The 12,856-nt window shown below is 36.9% G+C and overlaps 1 protein-coding gene across 1 annotated transcript in view; it reads left to right on the top strand.

Annotated features, from left to right (window-relative positions):
- The window catches only part of TICRR (TOPBP1 interacting checkpoint and replication regulator), a gene marked incomplete at both ends in the record, with an annotated part of 48,546 nt that overhangs the window by 15,084 nt on the left and 20,606 nt on the right, over window positions 1-12,856 (top strand). The window contains 8 exons of the mRNA XM_082850982.1: window positions 1,686-1,837; window positions 2,447-2,544; window positions 3,577-3,670; window positions 3,761-3,840; window positions 4,013-4,249; window positions 4,770-4,863; window positions 6,462-6,519; window positions 9,581-9,727. Coding sequence (XP_082707108.1) covers window positions 1,686-1,837; window positions 2,447-2,544; window positions 3,577-3,670; window positions 3,761-3,840; window positions 4,013-4,249; window positions 4,770-4,863; window positions 6,462-6,519; window positions 9,581-9,727 — 960 coding nt within the window. The remainder of the gene's footprint in view (window positions 1-1,685; window positions 1,838-2,446; window positions 2,545-3,576; window positions 3,671-3,760; window positions 3,841-4,012; window positions 4,250-4,769; window positions 4,864-6,461; window positions 6,520-9,580; window positions 9,728-12,856) is intronic.

Consider the following 12,856-nt stretch of genomic DNA (forward strand, 5'->3'; position numbering starts at 1 on the left):
TTTGAGTCCTTTCGAAAATTCTGGAATGAAAGTTTTCTGCTTCTTTAAACATTTTTTTTTTCTTGTGGAATACTGGATCATAGATGATAATCAGTTTGAGTGAGATAGCACATCTTCGATGAGCTAGTATGGTATACCAGAATGCAGATGGGAGAGCAAAATTAACAGTAATGCAAGACAATGTGGCATTAGCATAATTTCTGGACTAGATCCTTTCCAGAAATAGACCTGCACAACAGTGGTAAATTGATATTTGACAGTAGTGCCCCCAACAATTCAACAGGACAAGGATAATCTTCAACAGATGGTGCAGGAATAACTGGATATGTTTATGGAAAAATTGAACTTAAACCTTCTCTCTTAATAGTATTTTGAATTTGTTTTATTTTCTTGAATCATCTTTGTTTTTGTTGCTCTCTCATTTCTTTTTTTCCTACTTAATTCATTTCTGTTTTTATCTTTATTATTGCCTTCTTTATTATTTGGATTTACTCTTTTGTGTTATTTCTTGTGTTGGACCCTTAGCTAATTTGGTTTTTGAATTTTTCTTTAAAAAGATAATTTGTCTATAAATTTTCCTTTAGGTATAAATTTAGCTGCATTATATAAGTTTGCTATATTCTGTTTTCATTGATACATCTAAATATTTTCTGACATCAGTAATAGAAGAGAGTGTTTTATTTTTGTAATTAGCTTTTAATTTTTTTGGACTGTGCACAATGTGTTCTGTAAGATATTGAATCTTTAATATTTGTTGAAACTCTATGGCCTAATATGTGATTGTTTTGTTAATATTCCATGTGTACTTGAAAATAATGTGTATTCTCTAATTTTGGGGTACTTGGTTCCATACATATTCATCTTAATATTTGAATATTCAAAATCCTTATTAATTTTTTTCTACTTAAAAGAATCTATAACTGAGATGATTGTATTATAGTCTTCCACCATGTAGATGTCTAAATTTCCTTGCAGTTCTGCCAATTTTTGCATCATATATTTTGAGGCTTTCTTTTTAGGTCCATACAAAATCATTTATGTTTTCCTTGTGATTATACCTCTATTCCTTTATTTCCAATGTTTCTTTGTCATGTGTTTTGGGTATGTCTTTTGTAAATAGCATAATTTTTTTTTTAAACCCAACCTGACAGTTTCTATCTTTTATTTAACCAGCAAGTGTATTCGTAAAATAAATATTTATAATTATTATGATTACTGATAAGCTAGGGTGTATTTTAGTGTCTTATTTTGTGCTTTCAATTGTTTTTTTCCTTTCTAGCAGGCTATGGGATTAATCAAGTTTTCTTTATGCATCTTTTTCCTTTCTGCTAGGTTTGTATAGTTTATTTCTTCTCCATTACTGGTTATCCTTAAATTTATAACATGTACACCACGTGATTTGCAAACCCTTAAAATTAATCACTATCTCTGAACTTTTCAACCTCAGCATTTTTGACATTTTGGACCAGGTAATCCTCTGTGAACTATAAGATGTTTAGCAGCATCCCTGGTCTCCACCCCATTAGATGCCAGTAGTACCCTCCCTCTCCCCACCAGTCACTGCCACCCAGACATAGCCAGATGTCCCCCTGGGCAGCAAAACTTCCCAGTTTATAACCACTGGCTTAAGCAGTACAGTGACTTCAGCTGGGTCTGATGATCAATTTGACTTTTTTTTCCCACAGATTTTAAAACTGAGGAGGAGCTACTATCTTACATACATGAAAATTACCAAAAGACTGTGGCCACAGGAGAAATCGTGTTGTGTTCATGTGCTCGGAACATGATCTCAAACATGAAAGCATTCCTAAAGTCCAAAGACACCAAGGAATTAGAAGTAAGGGAATCCGGATATTGTTGTTTGTCATAACAATGTTAGTTGCTTGTTGGTGGGTCTGGCTCATATGTCTTGGAAAATATCTGTTATGCAATGCACATTTCAAAAATGATGAGTGAGGGGGTGAGCACAATTCTATGTCTTGGAAGATGGACATAGTCCACTGAGAAGGCAGAAATCAAGGAAATGGGCCAAGTGGGAGTAATTACATGTACTTCCCTTCCAGTGAAAGCTCTATCCTCATCTGAGTTGCATGTTAGCTGCATGAATTAAGCCAGTGGTTCTTAACCCTGGCTGCACTTTAGAGTCACCTGGAACATTTCTTTAAAATGTTGATTCATTTTGCTTAGACTTCTCAATCACTACTTTATGGAATCTTCCTTTTATGAAAGTTCAAATCGGCAGGCTTGCTGTATCCATGCCCATTTGCTCTCAAATACTTTTCTACATGTTCTTTTAAAAAATATAAAAGAATATTACACTATTTTTCATTCAAATGAAAGAAAGAGGATGTACTTCCCTTCTTAGGGCATTAGTCAGCTGTGAAGAAATTAGAAATAATGATAAGCATTAATATTAACATTCTCCTATGTAATTTTGTATTTTCAGATGAACTGCCTACATCAAGTAAGAAACAACCTCTTGAAAACTAGCAAAAGTCTTCGACAGAATGTAGGAAAACTGGATAAAGACGATAAAGTCAGAGAGTAATTAACTACCTTTTTAATTTTTCTTAAAGATTTATTTATTATGATTTTTAAAATTTTTGGCTGCATCGGGTCTTAGTTGCAGCATGCGGGCTCTTCCTTGCGGTGCGTGGGCTTCCTTCTAGTTGTGGCACACGGGTTCCAGAGTACATGGGCTCTCTAGTTGAGGTGCACGAGCTCAGTAGCTGTGGCGTGTGAGCTTAGTTGCCCCGCGGCATGTGGGATCTTAGTTTCCTGACCAGGGATTGAACCCACGTCTCTTGTATTGTAAGGCGGATCTTTTCCACTGGACCAACGGGGAAGTCCCCCTTTTTTTTTTTAAACAATTACTCCAAAACAGAGCTTCCAAGATTTACTTGTATCAATTTAATTTTTCATTTTTAAAAAATTCTTTTCCATTATGGTTTATTACAGGATCTTGAATATAATTCCCTGTGCTGCACACTAGGACCTTATTTATCTTTTTTAAAAAATTTTTGAGTATAGTTGCTTTACAATGTCGTTGTTTATCTATTTTATATATAATATAGTTTGTATCCGCTAGTCCCAAACTGCTAATTTATCCCTCCCCCACGCCCTTTGCCCTTTGGTAACCATAAGTTTGTTTTCTATGTCTGAGTCTGTTTCTGTTTCATAGGTAGTTCATTTGTGTCATATTTCAGATTCCACACATATAAGTGATGTATGTTTTTCTTTCTGACTTACTTCACTTAGTATGATAATCTCTAGGTCCATTCCTATTGCTGCAGATTGAATTATTTCATTTTTCTTTTTAATGGCTGAGTATATATCAGTTTAAAATAGATTGCCAGTTGCTTGAAGAGGCTTTTGTAGCTGATTCTCTATAACGTTCTAATGTTCAGTTTGCAACACCTGTTTACCTAATAACCATATTGCTATTTAGAAAGCAATGGCTCTTCTTTTTGGTTGTTGTTTCTTATGTAAACAGATCTCTGCATAAGGAAGGAACTTTCATTTCAGTTAAGTGACACTCAAAGCAGATATAACCAAGCTTTTTTTTTTTCTCTCAAGGTGCCAGCTCCAGGTATTTCTTCATTTGGAGATGTGTCGGCAGTGCCCTTCAGTATATGAACATATAGGTGAAATGGAGCAAGTAGTGGAGGAGGCAAGTATGCTGCTTAGTGCCACTGGGGATGTGCTGTAGATGCATTCAGCTTCCTGCAGAGGCCATGTGGTAATTTTCTAAAATCTTCAGGTGACAGATTTGCTGCGCATGGTGTGTTTAACTGAAGATTCGGCATACCTAGCAAAGTTTCTGGAAGAAATTTTGGAATTGTAAGTTTGATGACTACTAATTTAAATTTAAAATAATTTTACCAAGAACTTATATAGGTATTGTCTCAGAATTGTAGCATTGTAAGGACTATTTCTCATGCTGGGTGAGGAAGGGAGTAGAGAGGGTGGAATGGTGACTGACTGTTCCATATTTAATCAATCTATTCCACAGGTATATTGATTCAATCCCAAAGATACTTGGACATCTTTACCACAGCCTAGGATTTGTGATTCCTCAGAAGCTGGCTGGTGTCCTTCCTACAGATTTTATCAGTGATGACTCCATGACACAGGAGAGCAAATCACCCCTTTCTGTGCCTCTTACGTCAAATGCTCATAGGTCAGTGTCGTGTGGCACCGAATCTGACCAACTGGAGGAGCTTCGTTCCAGATCAGCTAAGAAGAGAAGGTAGGAGCTCAAGGAATTAAAGGAATTACTTGCACTGTTACAGTTCTGGTATAGGGTATGTTTAAGCCATAGTCCAGTTGTCTTTGTCTATAATTTATTGAATTAATAGTTGCCCTTATGTCTGAATCACAGAAGCCAATTATTAGAGTTCTTAACAAGGAGCATCTGACACTCTTTATGTTATCTGGGGAACATATAGTCTTGTATTGTGTAGTCACAGTCCCCTCTTGACTCTCCACATGGGGTCTCCAAGAACTAGGAGCCTTCCATGAGATAAGCTTAGGGTTTCAGCTTACTTTGTATATTTTCCATGATGCTCTACATTGTTCATAACTAGTTAAATTTATAGTTGTTACTTTTAGAAATTCTGGGATTGACTTGTTTTACTGTAAGTTCAGGGCAACCTCAAGATAACCGACTTTTATTTAAGTGTTTTATTTTAAACTCTAGTTCCATTCTGATATAACTAGCTGTAACCTGTATTCAGTGTATATTGACTGTTTCTTTCTATTTTTAAAAGGAAAAATGCAATAAGACATAAAAGCATTGCAGAGGTTTCACAAAATCTGCGACAAATTGAAATTCCCAAAGTATCCAAGAGAGCTACGAAAAATGTAAGTCATTTCCAGGAGATAGAAAGTGGTATCACTTTGGGCCTGAGTTCATACAATAAATAAGAGTGAAACGCAGTGTCTTTACTTTTAAGAAATGAGCATTGGAGGATACAGAAATAAAATTAGGTATTTTTATGAATGTGTCTACAACTGTAATCTAAGGAATAAAGAAATATAAATTTAAATATTAATCATTTTTCCCAAAAGTGTGACAGAGGTAATATTAAGGGGAAAAAAATAGTAAAAGTTAGGAATGAATAAGTTAATTCAAAATCTTTAATGTAGTTAAGAAAACTCATGAAATAATAACATAAGCAAAAGAAGCCATTGAAAAATAATGTACAATCATAATAGGACTTTGTGTATCAGAAAGTACTTTTCAGTAAGTATGTTTTACGTCAATAACAAGTTACAAAAGCAAACAAAAAAAGTCGTGAAGCCAGGTGGTAATTATTTTTCTGTGGCAGTAGATGTTAGGACTTGTTGGTTGCAAAAACAGAAATCCAGCTGGAGTCTATTTACTAAGTAGAATTAATGTCTTACTAAGAGCAGGAGAGAGACAAAAAAATGCATTGAAACTTTTAAACTGCATAAATTATGAGAAGAGTTAAAATTCTAGGAGAACTAGCTTTAGAAGCATTAATCATTACAATAGTGGTTTGTTTCTAGAGATTTATAGCTGTGCTTTAGTACTGGAGGTGGGGTTTCTTTGGAAGAGTTAGTGGTGTTCACTTTCTCATATGAGTGAATAAGATGCAAATCTTAGATATCTTGGAGATTTTGTTCAGAGAGTATGAAGTCCAAAAGGTATCAGACCACCTCTCTCACTAGATTTTACACGATTAGCAGTCCTTTCTAGCACTCCTTTTGGAAAACTTTTGTTTCAGATTGGCCTAGAAAGTTAACTTCTTTAAGACCAGATTTACTGAGATCAGGATTTGGTTTTGGTTAAAAAAGAATATCATTTGTTAAGTTTCTGCTCCTATTTGGCTGTTTATTCTTTAATGATTGCAGTGGCATAATTGAAAAAACAGCAACAAAATCTTTAAAAACAATTCTCTTGTTTAGATGCCATTTGAGTTTAGGCACTTGAATCCTCTACTATAATAGCAAATAAATAGCATGTGGGTATTTTTTTTTCTGCCCGCCACATGGCATGTGGGATCTTAGTTCCCCAACCAGGGATCGAACCAGCACTCCCTGCAGTGGAAGCACGGAGTCTTAACCACTGGACCACCAGGGAAGTCCCCAAATAGCAGTTTTATACAGAGACGTTCCTAAGAGTATATAGCCATCCTTTAATATTATGGGGTTTCCCTGATGTTTTAGTTATAAAAGGTATACAGAAACATCGTTTAAAAGTTGAAATTATATAAAGTTAAATGTTAGTGCCTCTTCACCATCCATTCTTCAGAAGTAATCGCTGATGACAGTTTGTTGTGTATATTTCCAGGCCCTATTTTTGTGCATTTTACAACTATTTCTGTTACAGATTCCTACAAGTGGAATTGCAAGGATCAAAGGGTTTCTTGTGGAATTTTTATTCTTTTAAATGAATTCCTATTTAAATTTTCTTATTGGATTTTCTCATCTTTCAGGAGAATTCTCACCCTACTCTTCAGCAGCCTCCACCCCCAGTGAAAGAAACGGTACAAGGTATACTTTGTTTCCTTGTTGTACTCAGTGACAGTTTTATTTTGATTACATATATTTAAGCAGTTGCATATAGTTAAAAATTATAGTTTTGTGTAATTGTTGGTTTATGAAATATGTCCATATACTGTGTGCTAGAGGAGTAGGATGTTCACATGGTCTCAAAATACTGCATTTTGTAAAATAACTGGTCTCAAATTTTTTAATTAATTTATTTTTTGTTTGTTTATTTTTGGCTGCATTGGGTCTTCATTGCTGTGTGTGGGCTTTCTCTAGTTGTGGCAAGTGGGGGGCTACTCTTCGTTGCAATGCGCGGGCTTCTTGTGGTGGCTTCTCCTGTGGAGCATGGGCTCTAGGCACGTGGGAGTTGTGGCGCACGGGCCACAACGTGGTAGTTGCGGCGCACGGGCTTAGTTACTCCGTGGCATGTGAGATCTTCCCGGACTAGGGCTCGAACTCGTGTCCCCTGCATTGGCAGGTGGATTCTTAACCACTGTGCCACCAGGGAAGCCCTAAAATATTTTTTTAATGCCATTAACATGAAAGCCGAAAAAGAAAAGAGACAGTGGAGCTGGTTTATATAAAAGGAATTTAACTGTGACATAAGTGCACTACATGATCCCTGCTTGGGTCTTAAATATAGGGTAAAAAGCTATAACGGATATTACTGAGACGATGAGAGGAAATTCGAAGATGGTTTAGATATATGCCCTTGTTCTTTGGAGATACATGCTGAAATACAGGAAACTGAAGAGTTGTGATGTCTGCAACTCACTCTCCAGCGTTCTGGGGTGGGCAGTTGTACAAACGTAGAGAGAGAGATGGAGGGAGAAAACAAATGTTGACAGTTGGTGAATTTTAGTGACAATTCTATGTGTGTTTTTTTGGTTTTGGTTTTTTTTAATATTTATTTATTTGGTTGTGCTGGGTCTTAGTTGCAGCTCGCCAGCTCCTTAGTTGCGGCACACGGGCTCCTAGGTTGTGGCATGCAAACTCTTAGTCGCAACATGCATGTGGGATCTAGTTCCCTGACCAGAGATCAAACCCGGGCCCCCTGCATTGGGAGCGTGGAGTCTTATCCACTGAGCCACCACCAAAGTCACCATGATTCTACGTTGAAATTTTCTATAGATATTAAACTTCTCCAAAATTTGGGAAAAATGGAAAACAGATCAAATTTGGCTGTCAGGCCGTAAATCAGTTTCATAGACAGCCTAAGGCAGGTAACAGAGGCTTTTATAATGGAGATAGAGAAACATTTTTTTGAAACTTTGGTGTGCATTATTGGCGTCCTTAATGTTTATGTCATTGATGGGTAAAAAAGGCTCCTCCCAGTTTGTGGATCCTGGTTTATTTGGTTTTTATTTAAGTGACTTGCAATTAGAATTTTTTTACTCTTGGTGAATTTTTGAATAGCCTCCACCAGGCCATCTTGCTTAAGATTAAGATTAAAATGCTAGCCTGCTGGCTTTGTCAAGTATTTCCTGACTCTTCAGCTATTTTTCCTAACTTTGAGTCTAGATGGTTACAACTCTCATGCTCTGGAGTTAGGAAGAGGATTTAAAATATAGTAGTTTCCCCCTTATCCACAGGGGTTACGTTCCAATACCCTCAGATACCTGAAACTTCAGATAGTACCAAACCCTATACTATGTTTTTTCCTATACATACATACCTATGATAAAGTTTAATTTATAAATTAGGCATGGTAAGAATTAACAATACCATAATAAAATAGAACAATTATAACAATATGCTATAATAAAAGTTACATGAATGTGGTCTTTCTCAAAATATCTTGTACAAATTTAATGCCTTTTCCATCTTAACTAAGCACTTTCATGCGTTGTAGCCATAATTTTTGCAGTTTGAGTTGTGACAGCAAAACTAGCGTGAATTTTTCCTTCACAGTTTCACAGATAGACAATTCACTCTTACCATAGATCGTAGCAACCTTAACATACAATTTTTTTTTCCCTTAAGTTGAGAAACTTTTTATTTATAGGAAGCACTTTATGACTTCTTTTCAGCATATCCAAGTTGCCAGCATCACTACTTTTGTGCTTTGGGACACAAGAAGTATTTAAGTAAAATAAGGGTTACTTGAATATAGCACTGCTATACTGCTACAGTTGATCTGATAACCCAGCTGGCTACTAAGTGCCTAACGGGTGGGATATGCTGGACAAAGGAATGATTCATGTTTTGGGTGGGACAGAGCAGGATGGCATGAGATTTTATCACACTACTCAGAAAGACACACAACTTTAAAACTTATGACTTATGTATTTCTGGGGTTTTTCATTTGATATTTTCAGACTGCAGTTGACTGCGGGTAACTGAAAATGTGGAAAGTGAAACTGCAGATAGGGAGGGACTACTGTATCCCAGCAAATTAGTAAAATACTCAAAAGAAGAAAAATGAAATCTCTGGGATTGAAAAGAACAGTTTCTCTGCTTGACGCTGAAATACAAAGCAGCAAAAAGTTCCAATGTGAGAAAAATATCGTAACACTGGGATATATTAAAAGGACTATGATTTACATTATCCAACCTCTCACTTAAGGATTATGTCCATTTTACAGTGAATAAAACTTCTAATTTAAGTGATGTGGGCCTTCCTTGTATTCCTGAAAGGTTGGGTTTAAATTAAATTTACAAATGTAAGTAGTTTCTAAAAACTTTTTTTTAAGTTTTTTTTTTAATATTTATTTATTTATTTGGTTGCACCAGGTCTTATTTGCAGCACGTGAGCTCCTTTAGTTGTGGTAGGCAGGCTCCTTAGTTGCGGCATGCACGTGGGATCTAGTTCCCTGGCCGGGGATCGAACCCAGGGCCCCCGCGTTGCGAGCGTGAAGTCTTAAGCACTGCGCCATCAGGGAAGTAAATAGTTTTGATATACCATGTGAGTGTACTATTTAAGGAAATCCTATTAGTAAATGTGAATATAGCAGTCAGCCTGTAAAATAGCTTCCTCAAGCAGATTCTCTGTTTTGGATATCTTTCTTTTCCCACATGTGGCTTTTATTAATATTTGACTTTCTTTTTTTCTTAATGCTTTCAGAAGTGACCAAAGTTCGAAGAAATCTCTTCAACCAGGAAATGATTTCTCCTTCAAAGAGATCTGTAAAGCGGGGGTTGCCTAGAAGCCATTCTGTGTCAGCTGTGGAAGGTCTAGAGTATAAACTTGACAACTTCAAGAGGACCAAAGGTACTACATTTTAGGGTAACCACGAGAAGGGGATTCTTGGACCCAAACCAGTCTCCAGACTCTTGTTGCAGAAGCTCATTAATCTCATGTTTTCCTCTCCTCTTTGGTTACCATCAGTTAATTTTCCACTTGGGGTCTCTCCCTCCAAGTTTAGATGAAGAATTAACCCTGGTCTTTCTCATTTCTCCCTTTCTGGTTACCCCTACAGACAACAGACAAACATCTATTTTATAAAACCAATTAAACCAAAATGAAAGATAGTGACTAGCAATTTTCTAGTCTTTCGGTGTGTTGGGGTTTTTTCTGCTTTTTTATAATTGAGACCATTCATGTATCATAAAATCAACTTTTAGTGGTTTTCAATATATTCACAAAGTTGTGCAACCATCATGACACATTCCAGAACATTTTCATCATTCCAGAAAGAAGCCCTGTACCTACCCATTAGTATCACTCTCCATTTCTCCCAGTCTTCCCAGCTGTAGGCAACCACCAGTCTACTTTCTGTTTTTATAGATTTCTTATGGATATTTCTTTTAAGAGGAATCATATTATGTGGTCTTTGTAACTGGCTTTTTTTACTTTACCATAATGTTTTCAAGGTTTATACATGGTGTAGTACGTCTCAGTACTTCATTTCTTTTTATTGACAAAAATATACCATTGTATGGATAAACTACATTTTACTTATCCATTCATCAATTGGTGGACATTTAAGTTGTTTCTACTTTTGGCTATTGTGAGTGATGCTGCTGTAAACATTCATATATAAGATTGTGTGTAGACACATTTTTAATTCTCAGGCATATGCCTAGAAATGAAATTGCTGGATCATATGGTAACTCTATGTTTAACTTTTTAAGCAATTACCACACTGTTTTCCAAAGTGGCTATACCATTTTATATTCCCACTAACAGTGTATGAGGGTTCTAATTTCTCCACATCCTTGCCTCCGCCTTCCATTGTCCCTCTTTGATTCTGCTCATCCTAGTGGGTGTAAAGTGGTGTGTCATTGTGGTTATGAGTTGCATTTCCTTGATAACTAATGTTGTTGAGTTGCTTTTCATGTGCTCGCTGGCCATTTGTATATCTTCTTTGGAGAACTCTTTGCCCATTTTTATATTAGGTTGTTTGTCTTTTCACTGTTGAGCTGTAAGAGTTCTTTATATATTCTAGATACTAGCCCCTTACCAGATATACAATTTGCAAATATTTTTTCCCCAATCTGTTGGGTTTTCTTTTCACTTTCTTGATAGTGTTCTTTGATACATAAAATATTTTTAATTTTGATGATATCCATTTTTTAAAATTTATTTTTGGCTACGTTGGGTCTTCATCGTGGTGCGCAGGATCTTTAGTTGCGGCATGCAAACACTTAGTTGCAGCATCTGGGATCTAGTTCCCTGACCAGGGTTCATACCCAGGCCCCCTGCATTGGGAGCATGGAGTCTTAGCCACTGGACCACCAGCGAAGTCCCAATTTTTTTTTTTTAATAAATTTATTTATTTATTTATTTATGGCTGCATTGGGTCTCCATTGCTACACGCAGGCTTTCTCTAGTTGCGGCGAACGGGGGCCACTCTTCATTGTGGTGCATGGGCTTCTCATTGTGGTGGCTTCTCTTGTTGCGGAACATGGGCTCTAGGCACACAGGCTTCAGTAGTTGTGGCATGTGGGCTCAGTATTTGTGGCTTGTGGGCTCTAGAGCGCAGGCTCAGCAGTTGTGGGACACGGGCTTAGTTGCACCGCAGCATGTGGGATCTTCCCAGACCAGCGCTTGAACCCGTGTCCCCTGCACTGGCAGGCAGATTCTTAACCACTGCAACACCAGGGAAGTCCCCCTAATTCTTTTTATTTTTATATTTTATTTTTTTTAACATCTTTATTGGGGTATAATTGCTTTACAATGGTGTGTTAGTTTCTGCTTTATAACAAAGTGAATCAGTTATACATATACATATGTTCCCATATCTCTTCCCTCTTGCGTCTCCCTCCCTCCCACCCTCCCTATCCCACCCCTCCAGGCGGTCACAAAGCACCGGGCCGATATCCCTGTGCCATGTGGCTGCTTCCCGCTAGCTATCTACCTTACGTTTGTTAGTGTATATATGTCCATGCCTCTCTCTCGCCCTGTCACAGCTTACCCTTCCCCCTCCCCATATCCTCAAGTCCGTTCTCCAGTAGGTCTGTGTCTTTATTCCTGTCTCACCCCTAGGTTCTTCATGACATTTTTTTTTCTTAAATTCCATATATATGTGTTAGCATACGGTATTTGTCTTTCCCTTTCTGACTTACTTCACTCTGTATGACAGACTCTAGGTCTATCCACCTCATTACAAATAGCTCAATTTCGTTTCTTTTTATGGCTGAGTAATATTCCATTGTATATATGTGCCACATCTTCTTTATCCATTCATCCAATGATGGACACTTAGGTTGTTTCCATCTCCGGCTATTGTAAATAGAGCTGCAATGAACATTTTGGTACATGACTCTTTTTGAATTTTGTTTTTCTCAGGGTATATGCCCAGTAGTGGGATTGCTGGGTCATATGGTAGTTCTATTTGTAGTTTTTTAAGGAACCTCCATACTGTTCTCCATAGTGGCTGAACCAATTTCACATTCCCACCAGCAGTGCAAGAGTGTTCCCTTTTCTCCACACCCTCTCCAGCATTTATTGTTTCTAGATTTTTTGATGATGGCCATTCTGACTGGTGTGAGATGATATCTCATTGTAGTTTTGATTTGCATTTCTCTAATGATTAATGATGTTGAGCATTCTTTCATGTGTTTGTTGGCAGTCTGTATATCTTCTTTGGAGAAATGTCTATTTAGGTCTTCCCATTTTTGGATTGGGTTGTTTGTTTTTTTGTTATTGAGCTGCATGAGCTGCTTGTAAATTTTGGAAATTAGTTCTTTGTCAGTTGCTTCATTTAAAAATATTTTCTCCCATTCTGAGGGTTGTCTTTTGGTCTTGTTTATGGTTTCCTTTGCTGTCCAAAAGCTTTAAAGTTTCATTAGGTCCCATTTGTTTATTTTTGTTTTAATTTCCATTTCTCTAGGAGGTGGGTCAAAAAGGATCTTGCTGTGATTTATGTCATAGAGTGTTCTGCCTATGTTTTCCTCT

The sequence above is a fragment of the Leucopleurus acutus genome (genome assembly GCF_964270905.1).
Source record: "Leucopleurus acutus genome assembly, chromosome: 1".
Taxonomy (NCBI): Eukaryota; Metazoa; Chordata; class Mammalia; order Artiodactyla; family Delphinidae; genus Leucopleurus; species Leucopleurus acutus.